This window comes from Lygodium microphyllum, chromosome 5 (assembly GCF_053477565.2).
Source record: "Lygodium microphyllum isolate KBCC chromosome 5, Lygodium_microphyllum_v1.1.10, whole genome shotgun sequence".
In the NCBI taxonomy this organism is placed as follows: Eukaryota; Viridiplantae; Streptophyta; class Polypodiopsida; order Schizaeales; family Lygodiaceae; genus Lygodium; species Lygodium microphyllum.
The window spans coordinates 38,528,000-38,555,341 of record NC_141139.1 but is presented as its reverse complement, the minus strand read 5'-3'; the positions used below and the strand labels follow the sequence as shown (position 1 = coordinate 38,555,341).

At 45.0% G+C, this 27,342-nt stretch overlaps 1 protein-coding gene across 2 annotated transcripts in view; it reads right to left on the bottom strand.

The window, feature by feature from the left end:
• The window catches only part of LOC148035705 (mediator of RNA polymerase II transcription subunit), a 192,920-nt gene that overhangs the window by 109,475 nt on the left and 56,103 nt on the right, over positions 1-27,342 (bottom strand). For both annotated transcript variants that reach the window (XR_015690864.1, XM_087677714.1), the window contains exons 5-8: positions 22,989-23,247; positions 22,176-22,414; positions 11,029-11,242; positions 244-530 (exon numbers count right to left, since the gene is read on the bottom strand). Coding sequence is in view for 1 of the 2 variants with exons in the window: in XM_087677714.1 (XP_087533840.1) it covers positions 244-530; positions 11,029-11,242; positions 22,176-22,414; positions 22,989-23,247 (999 nt within the window). In the remaining variant the exon portion in view is untranslated. The remainder of the gene's footprint in view (positions 1-243; positions 531-11,028; positions 11,243-22,175; positions 22,415-22,988; positions 23,248-27,342) is intronic.

Below are 27,342 nucleotides of genomic sequence, written 5' to 3'. Positions count from 1 at the left end.
AGGAACAGCCTTCGGGTGTGTTTAGCACAAAAAAATGCTATTTGCAGACTTCATAACAAAAACGATTACATACTAGTCTCTCCACAAATCATTAACATAACAAAAACAGAGTAAGCTTCCACTTATCATCTTTCTGCAGAGAAAGCACTTCTATAACCAGCAAACAATCACCAAAAGTAGGTAATGTTAGCATGTCAAACATATGACTTCAATAGAGAGATAGATGTCCTAAATAATAGTTACCTGACCACCAAAAATCAACTCCTCAATTACACTTATAAGGCGGGTGCACAAATGTAAGGATAAGCCAGACAGCAACGTCATGGGCAAGGGCGGTGTCTCCTGTATAATCAATAAGTGGTCACTCACAGTTTGGCCCATATTTACTTGCAGTAAAACCTCTCCAATTCCAGTAGACTTCATCCAAGTAATTACAGCTTCGCAAACAGGCTGACTCATTGTAAATGAAACAACCCAAATCATCCCCATAGATTTCTCATCTAGATTTGAAAAATCCAAAACCCGTTCACCTGAAAGTGAAAACAGAATGTTCACAGTTGAGGTAAAAACAACAGACATTAACATTTGGCCTATGCTCAAATCTAAAGGTTTCGTAACATCCCAAACAATTTAACATATGCAAGTGTAAAATAGAAGGATCCTGCTGTCATCAGTTAAAACACAAAACCAAGCTGTGATCAGAAAGGTAAATTGTAAGAGAGTAGCTATGTAAGCACTCACAAACTTTCTTTCAAAATCTGTGTAAGAACCCAAGAAAATAGCAACCATTTTCCCATTTTACGCATCATTATTCCATAAAAAGTCCTTTAGATTTCAGTTTGTCATTGTCTTTGCTTAGGAGAATTCTATACTTAGAGAAACCTTCTTTCCCATGTGATAAAAAGAGTGGCTAATGATATTATTTACCAAGAAATCAAAATGGCTGAAGCAAAAAGGACAATGAGGGGGGTAAACCCCAAGTTGATTCAGCTGCATCTCAGGGTGAGCTGGGAAGAACAAGAGCAAGAAGCTAGACAACACAAGAATAAATCCACCACGGCCTATCATCTGCCACCTGACAGCTGACAGGTCAGAAAATGCAAATGAGACCCCTGTCAGTGCCAACAGCTGATATGCAATGGGCCTCAGATTGCAAATGAGGGAGCAGTAGGGAGCTCTAGAGATCCACCAAAGTCTAGCCATTGGTTCACGATTTCAAATGAGAAGAAAATGCCAGCTGACAGCTGAGAAAATGCAAATGAGGCCCTGATTAATGCCAAGAGCCAATGTGCAATGGGCCTCAAAAATTGTGAATGACAGAGGTCTAAGAATCCAAAAAGTCTGGCCATTGTTTCACAATTTCAAATGACAAGCAATTGGTCGCAGGCCTCGACCTGTAACTGCTAATATATACAGGCAGGAGGTTCAGAAAGGGAAGGTTTCATATGGCTTGCACACATAGGAGACAGTTTCCTACAAGTTAAGAAACGGCAAGAAGCAAGTTTCATACAAAACAGAGAAAACAAATAGAAGTTTGAAGGCCCTCAAAACCAGCTACAGTAGCACTCATTCTTTACAGCTTAGCCTATGTTCCCAAAATCCCTCTCCAGGATCTGGACAGAGGCATTTATATTCTGAGTGGGAGATGGGAGGACTGCAAGGTGACTCTAAGCAGATGAAAAGGAGAGAGGCTTTTATGCAGGCAAGGGACTCTTGAACTTTCTGTCACTAACCAATATACATGGTAGCTATAAAAGCTAGTGGTTGCTTTAGTAAATGGCAAGGAAGACATGTATAATGTAGAATTAGGCGACTAGCAACTCTCTGCCTGTCGCGTGCGCCTGCTACCCCGCCCCCGACTGATCCCTCACGCCCACCCCGCCTGTCCCTGCCCGTCGCCCCCGCCTGTGGCCCGTCGCCCCCACCACTGCCTGCGCCCCCCCCCCCCCCCGATCCCTCCCACGCTGCCCCTGCCTCCCCCATCCTGCAAACCCCCGGCCCCATCTAGCAAACCCACCACCTGCGCTCCCCCCACCCCCTCGCCATCACCCCCTCCCCCCTCCCAATTGCTCCCTCCCTTTGCAGCAACTTTCCCCCCATTGGGGGCAAAACAACGTGCTTGATAGGTTCTCAACAGGGACACGCAATGGAAACGTTTGGTCAAACACCGGTGCATTCTACAAGTGCCTCCTAGTCAAACACCTTGCGCATCATCCTCTCTGAGGAACAGCTCTTAGCCATCCGTGCCACAGAGCTAGAGTTGAAAGAAACAGCAATCTATGGTAACATCATAGGGCACTCCCCATCGAGGGCCCAGCTTTGGGATTGGCTCGACTCCATGTTACGCATTGGCACAGCGCAAATCGCAGAGGCAGTCCTCATGGGTTAAGGGATCTTCATGGTTTGACTCACCCCTGCGGATGCAGCTCGTGAGCTAGTGGATAGCTCACCCTATGCCTCCACGAAGGGGGTCATTTACATGGTTCCCTAGTACAGTGGCTTCACAGTGGAGACATTTGCGCTCCATAACAAGTTTCTTAGACATCCGGTCACTTTACTTTTCCTCGGACTAGCAGTAGAATACCACCAGCTAGTGGAGGACTTTGGACGGCTCTACGGCACAGTTCTTCCTATCTCCTTCGCGGATGCAGTGACAACTGCAAGAGTCCCAAAGCTATGGATGGCCATGAAAGATACAAAGAGTATTCCAAAGTTCTTGGAGATTGAGACAGGAGGGCACTCCCTTAGGCAGCACGTCATTGTGACTAGGCAACCTGGGCAATGTCTGCGCTGCCACGACTTTGGGCATCAAGGAGCAGATTGCCTGCGCTTCGAAGCCAAGGCGGTTCTGCCGACAGGCCCGCAGGTTGATGGACGCTGACGGTTTTACACGGGTCTAGAGACGACAGAGAGGGAGACCGCAAGGGGGGGCCACAATCAGCCCCTCAGACACACCCATGGAAGCAAGGAGCAGGAGGGCGAGCGACGGTCCCCCTGGCAAAGCACCCCGCAGTCCCCCTACCCGCCCCACCCAGCAGGATCACAATCCTCCACATCCACCACCTGCACCACAGGCTACCTCACCCGAGATCCCACAACCCCTACACCCACCCTTCCCGCCTTCCCATGGATCCCCCACCAACCCTAGCCCACAAACCCCTCCCCCCCCTTCCAGGGCCATTGGCCCCCCCCCCACACCCGCCCCGTACCTCCAACCACCCCACCATCCCTCGGCATCTTCCTTCCCCCCCACCATCTCCCCCGCCAATCAGTCCCCTCTGATCATCCCCCCCTGCCCATCCCCGCTCTCCCCATAGGAGGTGATGAGCCACATACACCTACATCCTCCACTCACCAACAACCTTGGCCCCCCCCCCCCCAACACAACCACCAGCTCATCTGTCCCTGCCGCCCGTCACACTTTCCCGAGACAGGCGCAACTGTTACCACAAGAATTTTTTCGCAATGGTCCGTGGTCCTACTTGAGAGTTGCGGAGCGCAGAGAGTTTCCACTACCACTGGAGGTGGGGATCTTCGTGATACACAAGTCAAGGAGTGGCAAGGTCCATCTACTAGCACCACCGGATGGACCAAACTATGCCTTCTTCCTTCAAACCTCTCACTCGGGGGACTAGACGATGACACAGATAGAGGAGGAGGTGAAGAGTCAACTGGCAGATCACATCTCCCAGTGGATGGGAGAAGGAGGACTAGCACTATTTTCACAACACTGGCCAGGTTGCATGATGGACATTAACTAGTGGGCCGGTGCCAAGGTCCCACACTTGAGCATTATCTTTCGAGCCCCTCCACAATGGAGAGCACCGATGGATGTGATCCAGTGGCCCCTGGTACAAGCTGCCCATTTCTCCCAGTGTACACAGTCACGACTCTTAGCCTGGCTGATAGATGCCCTAGTGGTACCACCTAGAGCATCTATCACCCCCATGGTCCGGCCGCCCGAGGGCCACCATGGGGGAATGAAGTTCACCATCTAGTCTTGCAGCAAAGCGTATTCGCATGCCCCATAGCTCTTTCTCTTCATCAGTAGCTTCCACACCGAACAGATGCCTATTCGGTCAATCACAAGTTTCCCAATGAGCTTACATCTTGCATCCTAGAATATGAATAGTCTCCACTATAGTGGGGCATGTGGTTCCAAGAAGTTGATTGTTCGGCAGGAGTTGCAATCGGCCCTTGATTGGACGGATCGACATCCTAATTTTGCAGGAGCATAGGCTCACCCCCACCTAGGCCCATCGGGTAGGAAAGGTACTCCCAAGCAGTTCACACACTTACTAAGAGTATGCCATCGGCGCCCACTATAGGAGTGGAGACATATGCACCTCTATTGGCCCGAGCCTTACTGCTTGTGTACATGATCATTGGGCGATTATGGCAGGGAGGGTTCTATGAATCAAATTGGATATTGGGGAATCGTGTCTCGAAGTCCTCAATGTCTATGTCCCTACGGAGGTTAGGACACGTAACAAGTTCTGGGTGTAGATCGCAGCAGGACTCCCAGAGGTGGACTCCTAGATTGTTGGAGGAGACTTCAACAACCGGGGGACCCTTAGAGGACCAACACAGACAAGGCAGAAACTACAAGGGTATGGCAGGGGAGGAGCAGGAGGCATCGGAGGTTTTCCTCCTCGCAGTAGGAGCACGCGATGCTTGTAGGGACCCAGCTTTCCATAGGAGGGAGAGGTCGTTGGACTTCTCGTGGGGATACAAGCGGTTGGGTGGAGTTTTGCTGGAGCGGCTGGATAGGTTCTATGTGGGAGAGTGGGGGTGCTCTCGCGGAGGCCAGATAGGGCAGTTGGCTGGCACCACTTTGTCTAATCAGACCTTGTGACACTTGATCCCCCAATTTCAGCCCTCGACACATAATCCTATCGGATCCCCGACTCGATCTACAATAGGGAGGAGGTGGGGAGGCAAATTGAGCAGCTCTAGACTAGGGAGTGGGACAAGAGGGACCACATCGCAAAGGAGGTTGCAGAGGTCCTAGCCGAGTCGAGCAAGATCTGCCAAAGAGGCAGCCCTACAGGCCAGGCAGCAAAGCTGATAGGAGGAGAGAGCACTCCAATGAGACCTACCAGCCACGCAGAGACTTCTCCAAGAGGCACCAGTAGATCCCATTCTCCACGCACAGGATGTGCACGCATGGGCAGCCCTCGCCCGCCTCGAGGACAAGCGCTCGAAGTTTTTCTTCCGTAACTCAGCAGCTTTTTGGGCACGGAAGGGGGACACGATGTGCAAGTAGTTTTTTCTAGGTGCATCAGCCTTGCACTTCAAGAGATCAGATTCGCAGCCTGCGGGATTAGCATGGGAGGACTCGCTCCAGCCCAGATGAGGTGATGAAGATTGCCACTGACTACTACAAACACCTCTTTCAGCAGGAGGCACTCTCAGCCAGAGGAAGAGGTTGTAGACAACAGGTTTGGGACCATATCCCCTCCCTCGTCACAGAGAAGATAGGTCACTCCCTCCTAGACACCTTCACAAAGAAGGAATTAGAAGAGGCTTTCCATGCACAAAATGGGCAGAAATGCCTTGAGAGGATGGCCTTTCTAAGGCCTTCTTCACTACCTACTAGGAGTGAAGGAACCCCTACTATTGGCCTTTCAAAAGATCTTTAGCTCACGACGGATGCGAAGGAGTCTATCGGCAAGTCTTATCACTCTCCTTCCCAAAGGGGGAGACCGCTTGGAGCTATCCCAGTGGAGATTGATTACCCTGTTGTCAGTAGCCTATAAGGCACTGGCTAAGATGATCGGTAGGCGACTCCAACCCGTGCTTCTAGACACCATTCATGACATACAAACACGTTTTGTCCAGGATAGGAGCATCCTTGACAATGTCTTCACATTCTTCGAGGCGATTGAATGGGCCCAACACAATGGTCAAGGATTGGTTGTACTTCTCCTGGACTTCAAGAAAGCCTACGATAGGGTTCTTAGAGGGCACCATGGTGAGGTTGGGCCTCCCCCACGCATGGATCCGCAGGGTCTCTGCACTTTACAGATCGACTACCAACAGGGTCCTCATAGATAGCAGGGGGGGAAGGAGTTTCGGCTGGATAGATCGGTTTGCCAAGGCTGTCCTCTGGCCCCGTACCTTACCTACTCTTTGCAGAGGCGATGTCTTACTTCCTCCGATCACGTGTGAGCAGGCTACATGGCCTTCCACTTCCAATGAGGGAGCAGATGGAGCTGTTAGATTCAGAGTATACAAATGATACCGCACTATATATAGAGGACGATGAGCTGATGTTGGACAGAGTGAGACTAGCTTTGGAGGTGTTGTACACTGCAGCAAGAGTGAAAATCAACTGGCGAAAGTTGGTCGGTTTTCTCACAGACCCGAACTCTAGCACGAAGTGGGGCGTCCACTTGGGATTCAGATGGGTGTGCAGACGGCATACCGTCCGATACCTGGGATTTCAAGTGGGACTCCACATCACTCCTGCCCATCAATTTCTTCCTGTACTCGACTCTATCAAGTGGAAGCTGACCTACTAGAGTAATGCCCGCCTTTCCTTAGCAGGCCGAGCCCTAGTGGTCAACCACGTCCTCCTAGCACCTCATGTTGGCGTTTCTTCTCATCTTGTGTAGCTCAACTTCGCCGCCTAGAGCAGAATTTTCTTTGGGCCACTTCAGATAGTTCCAGGGATTCACGGGCTAAGGTGCCATGGGCGACCATCATCCAGTATCGGTCTGAGGGAAGGCTTGGGATCATAGACCGAAATTTTCAGAGTCTCGCCCTTTTGGGCATGCTAGAAGTCTGCGGGCTCACACCAAGAGGGCAGACCTAGAAGGTCCTACTGCAGGAGGGTCTCCAAGAGTGCAGACCAAGGCTTGGTGGTGATTGGAGGCCATCCTTGAGATGGATCTTCACTGTTGCCCAGATCACGCCCCCTAGATCCTCCTTCCTCCATAGCCTACTTCGGGTGTGGCAAGGCCTCCATAAGGCCCTAGTTCAGAGCCCCTCAAGATACCAAGAGGAGATCGATCTCCAACAGGTGGTCTGGAACCCCCAAGTCAAAGATAAGGACAGGATAGAGATTGGCGAGCGCCCCCACATCCAGTGGGTTGGCTGGGAAGCTGGCCCTGCTCACACTATCAAGACATGGCGAGAGGTCTACAGGATGGTGGACCAAGAGGTGCTGCAGCAGGCATCAACGTGTCAGAGAGGAGCGGAGCCGAGGAGAAGGGAGATCGACGCAACGATACCTCAGGAGTGGCTTGACCCCCCGATCAAAGAGCCGATGGAGCCTAGTGAGGTATCGGCCGCTAGATTTTCACCGGCAAGTATCCCCCTATAGGTGACAGGGACAGTAGTTGGTGCCCCCTCCTACAGGATTTTCTTCACCATGCACCAAGAGGGTGGGGGGGTGGGCGTTTTGGTCCTTAACAGAGGGGAGCAAGATGAGGAGATCATTGTCCTTCCTTGGAGGAGGATTCATGTAGTTGGTCTTCAGGGCAAGACTTGGCATTTGGACCCTTATGTGTTCTGGGAGGAGTTCCAAGAGTGGCGCCTCTGGATATGGGAGACCGAGCCACTTGATGAGCTGGAGTGGGACCCTAGAGAGTGGCTATGGCCGGCCACTGCAGTTGCCAAGAAGCCACTGAGGTCCTTGGAGTACACAGCCAGGATGGGCACACAAGTACTGATGCAGGAGCACATGGATTGGACGCCTTCACGTAGTAGATATTTGACAAAGCACAGTATCACGAATGCCTTCCCTCGGACTTTCTGGCGCTACCTATGGGACAGCTGGAGGGCGAGGAGGGTACCGTATTTCCTATGGCTTTTCGCACATGGAGGACTGGCGGTGGGGAGTTGGCTAGCCCAGATACAACAGGATGGAGGGTGTAAACACTGCCCACAACAACTTTTGGAAACTCCAAAGCACTGCCTTGCAAGGCGGCACAGCTTGTGTGGAGAGGAGCATGCCGCATTTTTCGTCGTCTAGGACCCAATCATGGATGTATCTCATGGGGAGCTTTCTACTGGCACGCAATCAGCGAGGGCCGTCACCTTATATATGAGACATGGATGCAAGACCCGATCTTCATCATTGAGGCTGGGTCTTACCCAATGGTCAGCCCGGAAGCTTTACCCAACCGCCAGGTACTGAAATCCACAGCAAACCACTCTGAGGTATGGGAGATCGTAGGGAGTCTTACTAGAAGGACACATCACGAAGGCACGCTTTTAGGTGGTTTTTAGCGGGGAGAGCCTTTCAGTACATGAAACTTTGGCTGAGCTCTAGACCTCCATCATCCACTGCCTGTGCGGCCAATGGGACCAGGTGTAGGGCGAGTCTCAAGCTCGTCAGGAGCTCCGTTCTCATTTCTTGCACACCGGAGCAGCCAGCACCTATTCTTCATGATGCAAGCAGGCAGCCCCATATGGTGTTACACCCCCCCCCCCCCCCCTTCCATGGCTTCTTGCCCCCATCCCACCCAGACTACCTTGAGAGGCTTGTATACTTGATATATCTGTGACTCTGCATCAGCTCCAGCTAGTTTGTTGAGCATTAGCACTTCGTTGTATTTAGGGATTTTTTCTGAAGTAATATAATTAGCCACACTTTATTTGCAAAAAACAATGTAAAATTAGTACATTACATAGTGGCTAGACTCAATCATAAAGGTGTTTCCCACCCAATATTATACAATGATGGTTGGTTAGTAGCTATGGGACTCATGCTTCCAACTAATTGATTACTGGGCAACATCCACTTCTTCGCTTCCTCTTTGCAGATTGACTCCTACCATCGCATCTCCTAAGGAGCTACATGGACCATGCATGGTCGGCCTATTGATTACAACTCGTCATGTGAGAAAACAGGATTAGCATTGGAGAGAGAAAGGAGATAGTGACAATGAGGGAGCTGAAGCAATAGAGTAGTGTACTTGCTGAACTGAAAGAATGAGTGAAAGTACAATACTAGTTTAGGTCATGGATTGACCTAACCAACCTTCCACCAACTAACTAGAGTTAAGCTCACTCTAGTTCCTAGTGTCACTACTTTAATGTCTAAAGCCACTAGGTACACACACTACATGAACACTTTAATAAGTGCACACCACAAGAAATACATTGGGCATTGCCCAAAATTACCAAATTCTAACATCCCCCTACAGTGCCAATGTCATGAAGTACAAGGATGATTAATCACCAAAGGGTAATAAGTTCAAAGACTTTCAAAAAGCCTCAAACTTTTCACGTGGCAATGCTTGGGTGAAAATGTCTACAACATTTTCCCATGTGGATACATATATCAAGCTGATCTCTCCTACATAGCATCTCTCTCTGACATAATGGTGATGCACCTCAATGTGTTTCATGCTTGCATAAAACACAAGATTTCATGTCACTACAATAGCACTCTTAACTATCAAAAAGAATGGGTATAGAACCCTCCAATGGTAAATGTAGATCAACCAACAATCTATGCAACCATACACATTCCATTGTTGTTGTGAAGGCTTCCTTATACTCAGTTTCACAAGACAAGGTAGTCGCTATAGGTTGTTTCTTGCTTAGCCATGAAATGCATGAACAACCCAAAAAGAAATAGTGTCCACTAGTAAACTGTCTAGTGTCTCCATCACCAGCCCAATCTAAATTGATGTAAGCCTGTAAGTGCAAGTCTCCCCCCCCCCCCCCCCAAAAGAAATAATAATGCACGTGACTAAGTACCTTCCAAGTATCTAAAGATCTACTTAACAGCTTGCCAATGTATGACCCGTGGGTTATACATATATTTGCTCACCGAAGTTACTACATATCGAATGTTAAGGTATGTGTTGCAAAGATAAATAAGGCAACCAACAACCTAGCTGTAAATTGCAACATCATGCATCTCTTCACCATGATGCATAGACAGCTTTAAGCCTAGCTCCATAGGAGTGCACATAGATTTGCAATCTTGCATATTAAACCTATGTAACAGCTTATCCACATATTGTAACTGTGACATGAGGATAGCATGCTAATTTTAGGTAAATTGAATCCCCAAATAATAGTGTAGACAGACTATATCTAATATAGCAAATGCATATTTTAATTCAACCTTAAAATCTGCAATCTTTCCCTCTGTAGGTCTAATGAGCAACATGTCATCTACATAAAGAATGATAAGCAACAAGTCCCCCCCTTCATTCTTAATGTATAGAGTGAGAGTAGTCAGCGGACTATTTTCAGACCATTTGCTATCCAAATATGCATCAATTTCTGCATACCATGTACAAGAAGCCTGTTTAAGACCATAAAGAGCTTTACACAACTTGCATACTATGTGCTCTTTTCCTTTAATAACAAACCCTAGAGGTTGTGACACATAAACATCCTCATGCAAATCTTAATTCAAGAATGATATCTTAATGTCCAATTGATGTACTTTCCAACCATAACTTATTGTCGTAGCAATCACACATCTCGCCGTAATAATACGGGATGTAGGAACAAAAGTTTCCTCATAATCTATGCCCTTCTTCTACATAGCCTTTTGCTACCAACCATGCCATATATCCATAGTTGTCAGGTACGAAAAGTACGGTATGGTACGGTACAATAAAATACGGTACTAAATGGTACCTTAAGATTTTATAAGGTACGGTACAATATTAGTATAAAAAAAAAGTTTAACTTCATTATTTTGAACTATAGATGATAGAACAGATGTTTAAAGTCTAAATAGCAATGCTATTGGAGTATATAAGATGAATACTTGAGGGCAATGCTATTGGAGTATATAAGATGAATACTTGAGGGTAACACACCAAAACCTCTATGGCATATGCCGCATGCGCAACATGTGCTACAACTTACAAGTACATACATAGGAGTCAGCTTTACTAAGCTCACAAACCATAAAGACGAAAATAATCGACAATCAACAGGGGCTTCATTCAACTTCAACCATTACAGCCATGGAAAGAACCAGAATCACACTTAAAATGAAGGCCTTAACATCATAGAGCTCTTAATACTGGAACCCATGTTTTTTCAAACCTTTTTGGGCCTGCCTCCACCACTCATCAATCTGTTTCCCCTTTTGAAGATGTTCAGGGACATGCTTTCCCATCATTCGATTGATTGACCATAATCGCAATATTTGGCTGCTGCTTACAAAGTCCAACAGCATATTCTGTGGAGAAACACTAGCATTCTGGTCTGTGAGCCGTTCCTCCTTATGGAAAGATAAGATCTTTTGGGTTGTTTCAGCCTATAAATATTAACATTTATCAGACACACCATACATGATACTGAAAATATGTAAACAAGAAATTTAAAGCAATCATTTGAAAGGATTATTTGTATTGTTAACCAAAGCTTTGGTATTCATGAGGATTATCAGCATGGAATAACTCGATCACAAAAGCAATTCCAAAAACTGTGGGCCAAAATAAAAAGATTTAAGAAACACGCTTGCACTCCGCCTTGCACAAGTTTCACACAGTATACACAGTAGAAGATGACCACCTTGCTTTGTTTACAAAATTGAAAAAGTAGGAACATATTTTAGGATGTGCAGCAGGATAATGATTCAAGCAATTCAGAGCCCTGGGAAGATGCTTATTATGATGATAAACACATTAAGCAACCACTATTATCAGGATGCAACTTACAATGCATGTTATCCTGTGTTTATGAACTTAGAACCTCACATTACTAAATGTAGGGAATCAGTTCTAAGCCAAATCTAGGTGGAAATCCTTCATCGATACTAAGCAAGCCACTAAGAAAGAAAGTTACACTTAGCCTGCTTCCACTCCAATGGGTCTATCAGATATATCAAAGCTCCTAATATCACATATCAAGCTAGAAGTTCCCATCCAATAGTCTACCATGCTAGCATCTCCTTTAGTATTCTAGCCAAGTTTGATGTATTTCGGTTTGGATGATGTTTGTTTGCACTTACATGCCATCAAGCATGCTTACAATTTTTCAAGAAGAAAGCATATCAATTACGTCTTTCAAAGCTCAAGATTAAAATGGGATTGAATCCTAGCTCTTTGGGCAAGCAAACCATTGCATAAGTTGAGTAAGACATGGGCGGATCCATCAATGATAATATTTATGGAGCTTTTTGAGCCTTAAGTGCCAAAGTTTTAATTCAAATATTAGATTTGGGCAGCAGGGCCACTTGGACACTAAAATTTGACATTATTGCATTAAAATATGCTTTTTATGCCAAAAAAAGGAAAGAAAAGCTGAAAAAACACAAGTCATGCTTGTTTGTCAATTTTGGGCAGATGGAGGCAGTTTTTGTTACCGTCATGGCATGCAAAAGAGTCTTGTGGCTTTTTCTTACAGCATAGAAGCGATCTCTCTCTCTCTCTCTCTCTCTCTCTCTCTCTCTCTCTCTCTCTCTCTCTCTCTCTCTCTCTCTCTCTCTCTCTCTCTCCGCGGGCCCTCGCCACCACCTAGGCGTCCCCCCCAGCCTGCATCCCCCCCCCCGGAGGCCTCTACCCCCAGCCACAAGCCTCCCGGCCCGCTGCCCCCACACCTAGAGCTGTCACCCTCCCGGCTAATCACACCATCTCCAGGTCCAGCTAGCACCCCGACAACCCTACCATCTCTTGCCACCGCTCAATCAGCCCGCCACCCACCCGCAATGGGACCAACCAGCCCATGACCCCAACCCACTAGGCAAGACGAGCGGACCGATAGGATGGGCTCAAGCAAAGCATCACCGTCGCCAAGCAACCGCACAAGAGGGGAGAAAAATGAAAAATACTTGACGATCTGGAGCAGCATCGACAAGGTGACACTACCACACAAAGAAAAGCATGGAGCATGACTGCAATGTGCGCGGAAACTGCACACTAAATCAAGGAGGAAATAAGCTCAAATTTGCAAGAATGGAAGAACGAAATCTACGTGGAGATCACAGCACACTTCACCTCTTGGAAGGTGGACATTGAAACGTCCCTCCAAGAGAGAAATAGGGTGATTGAGGAGTTGAGGCACGAGCTTGATAACTACAGAAACCAGCTTGACCTCCTCAAGGAGGAGGAAGGGGAAATTACCAAAACAATGCCTACAAAGGTGCAAACCGAGATCTACGAGCTGAAGACACACATGACAAAGGAGCTCAACACATGGGCAAACATAATGAAACAAGCACAAGCAAAGGTGGCTGAGAACTCCAAGTGGATTGAAGTAGCGAAGAAGGCACCAACAAAGGAGGAATTTGTGAATGCAACATTGGAGGAGGAGAAAAGGAGAAAACTTAGAGCGCTCCAGGTTCGGGTGGTAGGATGGACTGAGGGGGACAGTCCCCCCCCCCCCCGGCAAACACCAAGAAGATATGTGAAAAGCTGGGAGTTGAGGACCCCACAATAGTGGAGAACGCATGGCGCGTAGGGAAAGACCTCACCAAAAGCCAACCTCTCATCCTCAAATTCGCCAACCTGGAATCTCGACGAGTCTTTCTCTCTAAAAGGACATCGCTAAAAGGGAAAAAGGTCTATCTGGAGGATGACCTCACACCCGCACAGGTGGCAACACCGTAAGGAATGCATGCCACAAATCCTGGAAGCACGCAAAGCGGGGAAATGGGCTGTGTATTGAGATGGTCGGGTCATCATCACAGATACACGCCAATGACAGGGCGCGGCCTATGAGACCCACCTGAGGTTTGCAGTATGGAACTGCAACGGAGCTATGAAGACAGACACAGGACTATTCCAAGAGACCTTCACCAACAAGGATATCATTCTATACACAGAAACCCACCAGAGCCCAGGCACACACCTACCCGAAGTGAGGGGATACAGATGGGAGACGGCATGCCGCCTTAGAGCCTGAACAAAAGGAGGGACCCAAGGGTCCGAAGGAGTCACAGTGCTGTACAGGGAGGAGTTACAACCCATGGTGCAACTCATGCGGAAAGATGAGGAGGCCCGATTCATATGGATCCGGATACACACAAATCGCCCTTGAGACATCTACATGGCGGTGTGCTACTTCCCCCCAGCACACTCCCCATACGCGCCACAGAAGGGGGAGTCACCATATCTACCATTGTACGAGGACATCATGCACTACTCCAACTTGGGGGATGTCATGTTGGCTAGAGACTTCAATGCCCACACAGCATAGAGACACACTCCCTTCTTCAAGAGCGAAGACCACGAGGAGATAGCACCGGAGGAGATAGGGCTCAACAGTACATCACAAGATACAGCTGAATGCTCTAAGTATGGCGACCACCTACTGGCGCTAGGGGGCACGCACGGATTAGCCATCCTCAACGGGCTAGACAGATAGCCGGGTTCGGACGCCCTCACATGCTTCCCACATAAGCGACTAATTGCAACAAACGAGGGGCACCAGGAGCACCCACACAAAAACTGGGAGCATGCACAGTGGATTACATACTCGGGCCCCTATCACTCATCCCTGGCATCGAGTCCTTCAAAATATCACCCCGCCCGCTCGTAGTGGCCGTTGACCATGCCTACCTGCAGTTTGACATCACCTGTAGACATGACCCAACCCCCCCAGCAAGCAACCTCCCAAGATTCCCCAGGTACCACTTCACCAAGTTTTCTCCATTTCTAGCTTTCTCCTTTGCTTTTTGATGGCTTTGAGCTCTACTTGCTGTGTATCTTCTACCCTTGTCCTTCTCTCTTCTTCGATATTTTTGTTCCTCAACATTTGTACTTTTCTTCTACCTTAGGTGGTCTACACACTCTCCCCTTCTAGGGTTTGGCTTTGCTTCTCCTATGTATTGGATCCTACTTTGCATGTGGTCTTTTCCTTTAAGGTTACTTCCTATATTAAGGAGGTTGGCATGTCCTCCTACATGCTTATTACCCAATACGTGACTACATTTGGGTCATTTAGAGCCTCCTCCATAACAGTAGTTAGTACACTGCCAAAAGCCACCGCGCTTATTCCAACCACCTCTATTGGAACCTGCAAGAAATGAACCCCTACTCACCTTTGGAGGAGATCACAACACAACTGGTAGCAACACTCCACACCTCAGTGGCCAAGTACTTCCCCCCCACATCCCCCCGTCCCTCCCCTCCAAACAAGAATGTCCCACAGAATAGTTGGTACGACGCAAAGTGCAGGGAAACTCAGCTCCATCTTCAGCAGGACAAAAATGCGAATTCTACCAGCTATTCTTGGGACATGATAGCAAGGAGGCGTGGAAGGCATTCCAAGAGCCCCATGCTTAGATACCCATTACCTCCCCGAACACATGGCATGCATATGTGACCTCACTGTACCAAATACCCGAGCAGCCCCTGTTGCCCCAACTACCAGGGGGCAGACCCGAGTCATCTACATTCTTTAGAACAGAGGGGGTTCAGGACGCCATTGACAGACTAGAGAATGGTCGGAGCCCAAGACCATGAAGGCTTAGTAGCAGAGCACTTGACCCATGCCCGAGACGTACCTGCACCCCTTCTAGCCAACATGTTCAATAGAGCCTTAGGTGGGGGCTTCCCTGCCACCTGGTCGGCCAACACCATAATACCTATCCTAAAGGCTGGAGATCCCATGGCCCCCACGAACTACCAAACAGTCATGGCCAACCATGACGGGAGGCGCGTATATTGCTGCTTCGTGGACTTTCGCAAGGCCTTCGAAACAGTACCACAAGCCAGGCTCATGCAAAGACTACAAGAACTAGAGGTCCCGCCCGAAATGTGTTGGGGGATACTGGCACTATACGAATCGGTCACGGGCTAAGTTCAAACACTAGGGGGGCTGTCAAAGGAGATAACCAGCACCATTGGAGTTAAACAAGGATGCCCACTCTCACCTACTTTATTTGATCTCTACATTGATGAGATATCAAAGTACATGGATAGATTGAGAGTAATGATCTCGTGTGGCACAGAGGGCTTTGCTCCGGATCATCCGTGAGATCATAAGTACTAGGGGTCTCCATCTGCTCCCATCCCTTATAGGTGGCCTCCTCCTCAGGCAATGGCTGGTCCTGTGTGGCCCTCCTCGTGTGGTAGAGACTGGATCCCGATATTGGAGCCCCTTACAAGAGTGCTGGTGTGACTAGTGTCAAATAGCCAGAGTTTTGTACGGGGCTCTTGGAATTGTATGCGGGCGCATTGGTTTTCCATGGATCCGAGGGCTGCATATAGCCTTGTGTCAATCTATCTTCTGCTGCCTTTCTCAAGTGAATCTCAGTCCTGAAAATGTAATCCCTAGATAGATATATCTTTGGACCACTTCCACGGTTTCCTCGCCGTATGTGAAGGGGGTAACCGACCGTTGAGTCCATTGGGTTTAAGTGTTGAACACCATGACCTTGGTCTTCCCCAGGCTCACCGTGAGGTCTTTATCTTGGTAGAAGGCCCATAGTGCCTTCAATTGGCGTTGTAGCCCTTCGGGCGTGTTGGAGATGAGAACTATGTCATCCGCATATAGTAAGATGGGTATCAGTATCCCTCCTAGGCTAGATTCCTCCATTAGAGCAGAGATGGGGGCACCGCCGATCGTAGCTGAGGCCCTCTTCCAAACAATGGCCTTCTTGCATCGACTATGGCACTTGCCCCAACATCGGTATCCCAGACTCACCCTGGAGTAGTCCAAACAGCTAGCACTGCAAGGGGACACTGAATGCTGGTATGCTCGAACAGAGACCTGGCTACGGCTACATGGCCTACACATGGACAACCGCCACCCACTACAATACAGCCTAGATTGCCCCCACTTGGAGCTCAGCCAGGAGGAGGTGAACCGTATCATCAGAATGGACATCATTCAGCTACACACGGCCAAGACATGGGTGACTTCTACAGAAGACCTAGGGACAAAGAAGGCTTTCTACCGGGAGCACTTCCTGCACATATCTCCGGACGACTTCATTACCCGCCCAAGCTACATGGGCACACACTTGTCCCATGGAGTCAGAAGTGCCATCCGACAAATCCGTACATCTTCACACCAGCTACAAATCGAGACCAGGTAGATACACGGCCCACCCCCTCCCCCTAGAAGATCGGATCTGCCAAATCTGCTAGCTCGAGCCGAAGACAAAAGAACACTACATATACAGGCACTACATATACAGGTGCACAGCGTACTATGAGATCCAGGGACGCTTCCACTGCCTGTTCAGAGAAGGATTCGGGCCACTCTACAGAGTGATGGATTTCAAGGACCAGAGATGCCTTGGGCTCTTTCTGCTGGAAATACGGCGCCACAGAGACCACCTCCTAAGGACCTCGGAGTAGAGACAGGGAGCCACCCAACGCCTACTCACAGAATTCTATGCCAACTACCATCCCTACCCTTAAGCCCCCACCAGCCCCACTAACCTCCCGGCCGCGGGAAACCACCCTAGCTATGGCAAGAAGCAAAGCCCGGCGCCTACGCCCAACCAACCCCCGCCCCCGCATGAGGCACATGTCGAGGATACAGGGGATACTACACTGCCACCGAAGAGCCCTGCCTCACCGATTCAACCTCTCGATGTTAGATAGACCCATGTAGGACATTTTAGGATGACCAAGCTCCATGAGCAGTTCCACACCATACTTGGAACACATATGAATTGTACCCAGCCTATATACCACCTTGTACCTACTCAATTAGTTTATCATAGCATTAGATGGTAGCTTTACTGGGACCTGGAAAGTTTCCCAAATATTTTGTATTAACGTTTAGGTCTCATAGGCCACCTTGGCCTTTCGTAGACGTTAATATAACTTTCTTTATTCTTTCTTTCTCCTGGGCATGCACACAAAGGCATGTTGTTTTCTCATCTCCTCTAGATATGGTCAAGGAGGAACAAGAATGTGCAAGAATGCAAAAGGTGGTGCTGTCCTAGAATCAATTGTGAGTTGTGTTGGAAAGTATAAACTTGTCTAGGGTTGTGCAGGCTATCTCTCGCTCTCTCTCTCTTTAGTGAGCACCAGTGTTGCTATTGGCAGTAGTTTCAGACTGCATGCAAGTGCTTTTTCCAGTTTCCATAGTTTTGTCATGAAGGATTTGCTATATTCTCTCTCTTGTATGCAAAGGATAGGACTAAGAATATTATGCAAGGCTGAGTTCAAGCATTTGGCATTAGCAATAGCTTGAAGCTTCAAAAGTTTCCAAAACAAGGGAAACAACAACCTCAAAAAACATAGTTTTGGAGTTTCTGCCAGCTTTGGAAACTGGAGGAGGAGTTTAGATTTTAGCATTAAATCCATACATAGGTACCTAAATATATCAATACCCACAATAGCATTTACCCAAATTTCACACAAAACTTCAAGCCTTCATGTCACATGATTCATGATGCTTGAACATGTTACAACTTACATCATCTGATCATTACAATGAAGAACAAAGTGTGAGAAGAAGAAGGAAATGAAGAAAGAAGGAGGTGGAGGAGAAGGAAGAAGAAGAAGAAGAAGAAGAAGGAGGAGGAGGATAAAGAAGAAGGAAGAAGAAAACAAAGAAGAAAAGGAAGGAGGAGGAGGAGAAGAATAAGGAAGGAAGGACGAGGACAAGGACAAGGAGAGAGCTGCTAGCTACCTGGATGCGAGAGTGATGGAACAAAGCAAAAACACTCAAACAAACACGCACAAGAGAAAATGAGAAGAAAAAATGTTCTGGATTAAACATTTGCCACAAGGTAGACAAGCCAAAACAGAGTTTCAAGGTTGTTGTTTCAGGCAAAAACAGCCATTCCATTTCAAGCTGCCCGGAACGTCATTTCGGCATACACTTGCTGTCTACGGTTGGATGCAAGTTGTGTGCAACAAACCTCTCTCTAGAGAGCACAGAGTTCTCTATAGGCAGCAGTCTTGGTCCATGTGAAAATGGTTTTTGAAGGGATTGTGTAGAAATTGAAGTTTTGAACACAGATATGATCAAACTCTAGTGTTTGTTAGTCTCTATTCGGGAGAGCAGTTTGTGACTTAGTGAGCAGCCAAGGCTGGACTGATCTATGAAGAACAGGTTCAAGAACAATATACTAGTTAGACTTTGCTAGTGGCAAAAACACAAGGTTTCCAAGAAAAAAGTAGGTTCTTTGTACTCAACTTGAACAACTTTAGGATTCTTAAAGAAACACAGAAAGGGATGCCAAGCTTTGGGCCAATCTGTGTTTTATGTCTCTAAGTAGGAGCTGTGATTTCATGATTAAGGTTAATTGCTTTGCAAATCATGTTTAGGATATTAGCTGTTTGGATTTCCTAAAGCATAGTTACCTGGAACAGGAACGGGACCCCCTAGAAAGGGGGGAACATCCAAGGTCGGGGAACGGGAACAGGGGGAACGGCACATGTCTTAAGTGCCTCAAATATGTCCTGCATGACACAAATTGCCCCAAAGAATGTCCCTCTATATGCCCCAATACCCGTCAATGCTTGAAATTGACCCAAATGTCCGAAAATTGACTTGATTACCCCCATAGCTCCAAATTGCCTTTAATTGCCCCAATTATCCCAATTTCCCTTGAAATTAGACAATATAAATGGATGAATACCTTGGAATTGAGGATCGGCTGAAATTTGATTCTGATTTGCAAGAGTTGATAATGCATCAAATTTGAACTTTGCAGGGACTCCTAATTAGCTTGTGGGTTGTCTTGACACTTTGAATCTTCAACCCGAGAGAGAGAGAGAGAGAGAGAGAGAGAGAGAGAGATTAGTGTGTGCACATTAGGCAATGGAGATGGGTGAGTTATATTTCCACGCAATAAAAGTTAGTTGGTTAGTTGGAAAGTTAGTTAGTCAATTAATAAGTTAGTAAGATTACTAACTAAAGACTAATTAAGGTAAAAACTAACTAGCATTAATAGCTAATAATTTTTATTCAATTAAAAATATATTAAAAAGATCGAGAGTCGTAAATCTGATATTTTTCTTGGATTGATAAGGACCGTAGCCACCCTTCACAAAAAGTACAATGTGAACGGGACTTATGAGGCATATTAATTACTAGTATTAATGTGTATAGTTTAGATGGTCCAAAAATATTAGATTTTTGGGACAAAAAAAATTATATTTTAGATATTATCCTAAAAAGATAGAGCTAAAAGTCATTAAGGTAGGACTGTGACCCAAGCAAAAAAAAAGGGGGAAAAAACGTCAATTTTCAGTCAACAGGCCTGGAACGGCTGTTCCAAACAGGGAACGGCAGGGAGAACGGCAAGGAATGGCGGGGAACGTTCCCTGTCCGTTTCACCTCCTTGGAGAGTTTGGAACGCGTTAGGCCGTTCCTACAGGTCGGAACGGCTGTTCCCTGTTTCTATGTCCTTAAGGCTGATCTCAATATCCTTATATGTTGGAATGTATGGTGATTCCCCTTGCAATGCATATGTGGTTGTGCAGGTGACAAGTACCATATTGCAACAAGGATATCCTCGCGTCTCTATATATGCATTCTGGGCCACATGTATCTAGCCTCTACAGCCTTATGCACCACATGGACTACATCCATCAGCTCCTCTCAGAATAGTACAACTTCTACTCCAAATCCTTTGGTACCTCCTGCAGTCCAAGGGTGTGCCCCAAAAGCAATCATGTCTATAGCCATGTACTCCTTAGAGATGGCTCCTTGCAGATGGATGTGTCTCTATGTAAAAAGCAATGTCTCTGCCCTTCTACATACCCTCAAAAGGCTCAAAATACATTACACTCAAACACACACTCCCATCATAGTTAGAAATGTGGTCTTTAGGGTCTCATCAGCCGTGCCCTGTCATGTAGTCCTACATTTCATCTCCCATCCATGTAGACTACCCCTTCCCCTTCCTTTCATGTTTCAAGCACTCTCAGCATATACTCCTTGCATTCTGCTCTTGTGCAGGTGTGAGATCCTCATCAAGGTATATTTCAGGACTTTTAAGTGCCCCCTCTTGGAAAGAAGTGTTATTGGTTTATCTAAGTAAGCAAATCTCAATATTAGTACTCTTGTTTTAGTCATGTCTAACCCTACTCTCCAAGTACTCAATACATGTGCCTCAGATACACCTAGCTTTTAACTGAGTGCATCCTCCTCTCCATGTTCATCCTTTAGAAAAGATGCATCTTAGTGTGTTTGATCAGAGAAACAACTGAGAATGAGTCTGCTAAGACAGGTTACAAGTTTGGTCAAGAGGAAGAAACCTACAGCATTGTAGCTGCTCATGGTTAATTCGGCTGTTTGATCTTCCAATATGCTAGCTTCAACAATTCTCATTCTCTACACTTCTTCTTAGCTGCTTGGCCCATAGTAGGCATTTGTGTCACTCACAATCTTTTGATTGCCTTTGAGAAATTCCATTTCATGAAAAGAATCCCACCATGGACAAAATATTGTAGTCCCATTTGTCATATTAGGATATTGGTTTCTATCGGGACTGGAAACCCATATTGATTCTGCTGTCAATGTCTAAACAGCACTAACATCACTAACGCCTTGTGAAATTCTTCTTCCAGGGTGATATCATTACCTCTAATTAGGTTTAGGGCAGCACTTTGGACCATTTGGAAATCAAGAACCCATATGGCCTGTGGGGACTCTTCTGTTCAGCCATTTACTTTCTTTAGGAGATCTCTGCAACAGTCATCATACGACTGCCTTACAATCCATGATATTGATTAGAACCAGTAATTTTGAATCCCCTTTTTCCAAAGGTTTTGGGATAGGCTATCCTCAAATTGAGCATGGCCCTCATTGGAGATCCAAATTTGTATTCCAGTCATTCCACAAAAGGAAAAATGTGTGCATGTGGCAGTCTTTTCATCCTCCACCATACACAATCATGTCCCTATTTACACACACTTGAAATAAGACTTAGGCTGTGATCAATAACATTTAGCTTCAACTGAATGTGCTGACTAGTTCACTATGAGTTGATAAGAGACTTAAACATCATAAACAATGCTAGCCTAGAAAAATACTGGCATGCTACAATGTTATTGAACAATTATCACTAATAGGAGAGTTTAGTCTTCCCTAGTTGAAAGTTTGTATGTGATACAACCATATACATCAGCCTGAACTCTCAAAAGGTCCCACAATTGCTGTGACTTCTCCATAGCATAAGAGACCACTAGAATGATTTAATATCTCCAATGTAAGCAATTCCACACTAGAACAACAGTTGGCACAAACTTAGTAAAGGCTCATAAGACATCTTTAATTAAACAGTTATGCTCATTGTTTGTAATATAACAGCAACTTGAAAAAACCTCTACCTTCTTTGTATCATTAGCCATAGCTGAAGTTACAGTCTCTAATCGGAACACTTGTGCAAGTAACCACGTCACATGATTGCTTCGAATTGTTGGATTCCCCTCGTCAGCAAAACGTAATACTAGCTTGTCAACAAATTCAAGAATATCCACATAGCCATGCCGTACCAAAAAGTAAAAAAGATCTGCAAACGAAAGCCACTCTTGCCAACGAGCTCCTTCCACATCATTGGGTATGTTTCCTGGTGAAGTAGAAAATGAACCTCAGTGTACATAGAACCTTCAGCATAAAATCATATTCGTATCAAAAGAACCTATCACACAACAGAGTTTCTTTTCTCATACTGCTGCCAAACAGTTAACGCAGCATCTCTACAACACGTCCCCACTACTGGTTTTGCACAAACAGGAGCTTTCATATGGAGGAGAATGCCAGCTAACCCTTCTGACTTGACCATGGAAATGAGAGTATCCTACCAGCAAGAAGGAAAATAACTGAAGGGAATGCCAGGAATGTAGGGCTGCCTGCCCTTCAAACTCAGAACTGCATTCATGAATTGCAACAATGTGGCAACATGTATGCATTATGTTCCTGTTTAAAAGAGATACTTCACGACCAATTTATTAGACTAATTAGGACTCACTAAATGATTGCATAGATAATGCTACAATGCATTTAAGAAAGGGAAAAGACTTGCTCCAGCTCTCACACCTTGAAAATCCATGCAAACCATCTTACATTAATGGACTGCATCGCATGACAAAAATAAGCCAAGAATATCCACTCATGTTTGTCCCAGTTACAAAATCACATGCCTGTATTTGCAGGTTGCATAAGCTCCATAATTCGATCAACCACTGCCTCACATGTCATTTCTGCAGTAAAAACAGCACATGGCATGCTTGAAACAAAATATGGTTGCCGCATTGTATTCGACTGCTGCTGGAAACGAGGAGCAAAAATCAAAACCCTTCTCCACCAATCTGAAGAGGGATTAGTGCGTAGCCCATGCTTCAAACACCGCAAAGCCCGTTCCCAATCAACTGTACCTCTCTGAACAATTTGTGCCACATCCTAAAAGCCATGATAGCCCAGAAATCCCATGTCATCTTTCCGGCACATTATAGCACTCAAAAGAAAAGAATAATGAATAATGTACAATCACACCAAACACATACACAAATGCTATGTAGACTAAGCTCAGGAAAAATATAAAAAACATGGATCTAAGCACCCATACATACAAAGATGTCTAAATTACATGATATACTCTTCTTTAGCTCAGAACACTAGCAATCAATTTTAAGACTGCCTCATCAAATCCATCATTTCTAATACTTAAGCCCTGCAATAAAGCCATGTCAATTTCTGTCCAACAAGGGAAACAAGTTGCAACTCATTCTTGTCTAATATTACTCATCTGCACATTTTCTAGATCAACATCTTATGCTCTTTGTTTTCGACCACTTTCATGCTCTTAAATATGTACCTATGTACCTACCAGCATACACACTTGTTAAGCCACATAAACTGCCCTTAATTAAATACCTTTTTGGCAAATTTTATTGCCTCTTGAACAGCTCCAAGACTTTAGTTGCATCAATTATTTAATAAAACACAAAAGACAAGAGACATGATCACAAAATGGCTCTATAAAGGAGGTCAGTGTGTGATTACCCTTTCCATCCCTAACTGTAGCTTATCCCTAGTCGTAACATAGTCATAACTTTAAATCCAGGTCCTTTGCTGCCCTCTTTCAGTTTGTCATTCTCCAGCCCATCTCCTCTCCCTGCTGCTGATCGTGCCCTACTGCTGGTCACTTCACTGCTGTGCTGCTCTTGCAACTTCTATGGCAGCTGCCCTTAGTCTATTATCAAGGACTTTGGAGCGCACTAGCATATGTTCTTTCAATGTTTCTCTCATGCACACTAGCACTCATTGCTCATGTGAAGCATATGATGGGTGCCAAACAAATATGCCTGCATTTGGAGCAACCATAGAACAAGATGACACCCATTAAATGGGTGTCCTTGGATGTGCAAACATAGACTCTTGACCCATTAAAGTCTTCATTAAAGGAAAATCATATCAACAACATGCAACAACTAGAGCAAGAGATTCTCTAGGAAAGGAAGGTGATCTCCTCCAAAGACATGGATAAGAATCTTTTTGCACAATAACCCTATTCTCCACATAATAATCAGCCTCAAAGATCTTATTGTTAGTGTGCAAAAAATAGGAGGCACTTTCTTGCCACCCTCCACAACTTCAAACGGAACCTTATCAGTGGAAATACACACAATATTATTTTATACAAACTCTACCAAAGGCAAATCCTACTCCCACTATGACTTGTGCTTTGATCAAAAGCACTCCAAAAGATCTAAAACTATGGAGTTTTCCTCTTCGGAATGACCATCTATCTACAAATGGAAGGGTGAAGCAAATTTCAATGTGGTACCCATATATTCAAATAGCTCCTTTCAAAAGAGAGTGGTCATTAGTGGATCTCAATCACTAGTGATCAACTCCGACATGCCATGATATTTAAACACGTGCTGCAAAAATAATCATAAAATATAATCAAACTTTATCTTCTTCCTCATCACAACCAAATGGGTCTACTTACTAAGCTTACAAAGTCCATATCCCATCATTCCCTCTAGGCATCATGGAAGATCAAAGATGAAATCCATAATGATGCTCTACCAAGGCCCGTGAGGTATATGCAAAGGCTACATTAAACCTAGTACCTTCCATCTATCGTACTCAACTTTCTAACAAACAACACATGCACGAACAAATTTCTCTATGTCATGTCTCAAAGCTAACCAATAGAAAAATTACTCCACTTTGTCAATTGTAGCATCAATGTCTCTGTGCCATGCATAAGGAGGAGCATGGCTTTCTAACCTCATATTTGGCCTGAACTACTTTGTGGCATGTTGCCACCCATGTATCATTCAAAAGCCATCTCTAAGCATGTAATGTTCATGCCTCTCGCCACTACAAAGCTGATCATAAACATCAGCAAAGTCCGAATCAAAGGCTTCCTTGATAATGCATCAGCCACCATATTCTTTTTGTCATCAATATGCACAATCTAAAAATGCATTGATAAGATGTTTACCCATCTCATATACTTCTCAAACAACTTTGTTCAAGTGAAAAAGTAACATAATTTCTGATTGTATGTCTACACAGAGAAATCAATCCCTAGAAGATAGTATTTCTATGTGGAAAGAGCAAGAATTCCAGCAAATAATTTCTTCACATAAACCTATATATTCTTTTCCGTACCATGGACAGCATAACTTTCAAAGGCTACCACACAATCATCTTACATTAAAACAGTCCCAATGATCTTACCATATGTATCATACTGCACTGCAAAAGACTTCCCAAATCTACAATATAAACACTGGATCGCAAGTCATTTTTTTCCTTCAGCTCATCAAATGCTGAAATTTCCACTGTTTCCCATCTAAATGGAATGCCGTTCTTTCACAAAGCATATAATGTAAAAGCAATTTTAGTGAAGTGTCAAACATACTTTTTACAATAAAACATAGGCTCAAAAAGCTGTGAACTTCATGCACATTTCACAAGTGTAGCCATTACCATATTGCCTCAGCCTTCGCACAATCCATGCATTACCCCATCAGCCAATATAATATGTCCCAGAAAGTGGATTTCATGCAAAAAGAACTTTCTTCTTGTCATTGATCATTGAAACTCATTAAATACTATATCCAAGAGCTTTACATACTCCTCATTATTTGAATGAACTATCATGTCATCAAAGAATGTACCCATAAATATTCTATGTGGTTTGAAGATTTTGTCCATCATTTGATTGAACGTAAGCATTTGTGGGTCCAACCAATATGATAATAAACTCATAAAGCCCAAAAGATATCTCAAATGCTATCTTTGGCACATTTGCTAGCCTTAACGTATATCTATGATATCCACTTTTCAATTCAATAAGGTTGAAAATGGTTGATCCCTACAATCTATCCATAACATCATCAATCCTAGAAATCAAATACTGATACTTGATCGTAATCTTGTTTAAAGCGCGATAGTCAATGCACATGCATATGAGCCATTCTTCTTGTTGTCCTTATCAACTGTAACATGCTAGTCATGGTAGCCTTTTTGCAAAAAAAATTGATTCCTTTAGGTAGCCAAAAACAATACATCTTGACTTGCTCATGAAGGGGAACAGAGCAATAAGAACTAAAAACCTACCCTTCTTTTCAAGCATTTGAAAAATTTTGGACGGCTTCTCATCATCATCTTGGAAGCTCAAAAGCGTCTCCACAAAGCAAAGAAACAATTGTACTTGTCGTCCCTATGAGTAGTGATATGCTAGTCATGGTGGTCCTTATGCAAAAATTCATGATTTCTTTAGGCAGCCAAAAACAATACTTCTCTACTTGCTCATGAAGGGAAACTAGGCAATAAGAACTAATAGGCAGCAATGCATCCCAAAAACTCTTGTTATATTTCTCCTAATTTTACATTTTTGCATTGTGACGCATACAACTTATTCCAAGCAATCATAATATCCACTTCAAAGGTGCTCATCAACCAACTAGAAGCAAATATTTTCTTAAATTGTATCTATGTTGACCATGCTCTAGCTTGCATTAGAAGTATGGACCACCACTACAATGCATTTCCCTCCAAAAAAGTGGCTGCCTTTTAAAGTCTTAGATGACTCAATGAAGTTGCCTCCCAACTAAGCTGCATCAAACTGTTGAATGGAAGTCAAGGCTTTCAATCTATCTTGGACACTATTAAACAACTCAAACTTCACCCTTTTACCTCCCTCATCATAGTCCTTTGTTGGCCCTTTTGGAATTAAGTTGTCATAAACCAATGGCTGCAAAAATTGTGCATTTTTTGTATTTGCATTATACCCAACATCATATGAAGCATTTCCATAACCAACATTCATTCCTTGAGCCCCATACATATCAAGGGTTGCAAATACATTCCCTTAAATAGTTTCAGAAACAGGAAAATGGCATTTCCAACTGTACACTAAAATAAATACAATATTATATGGGGGTGTAAATATATCAATGCCTACAAGAACATGTACCCGAATTTCATACAAACCTTTGAGTCTTCATATCATTTGATTGAAATCATGATTGA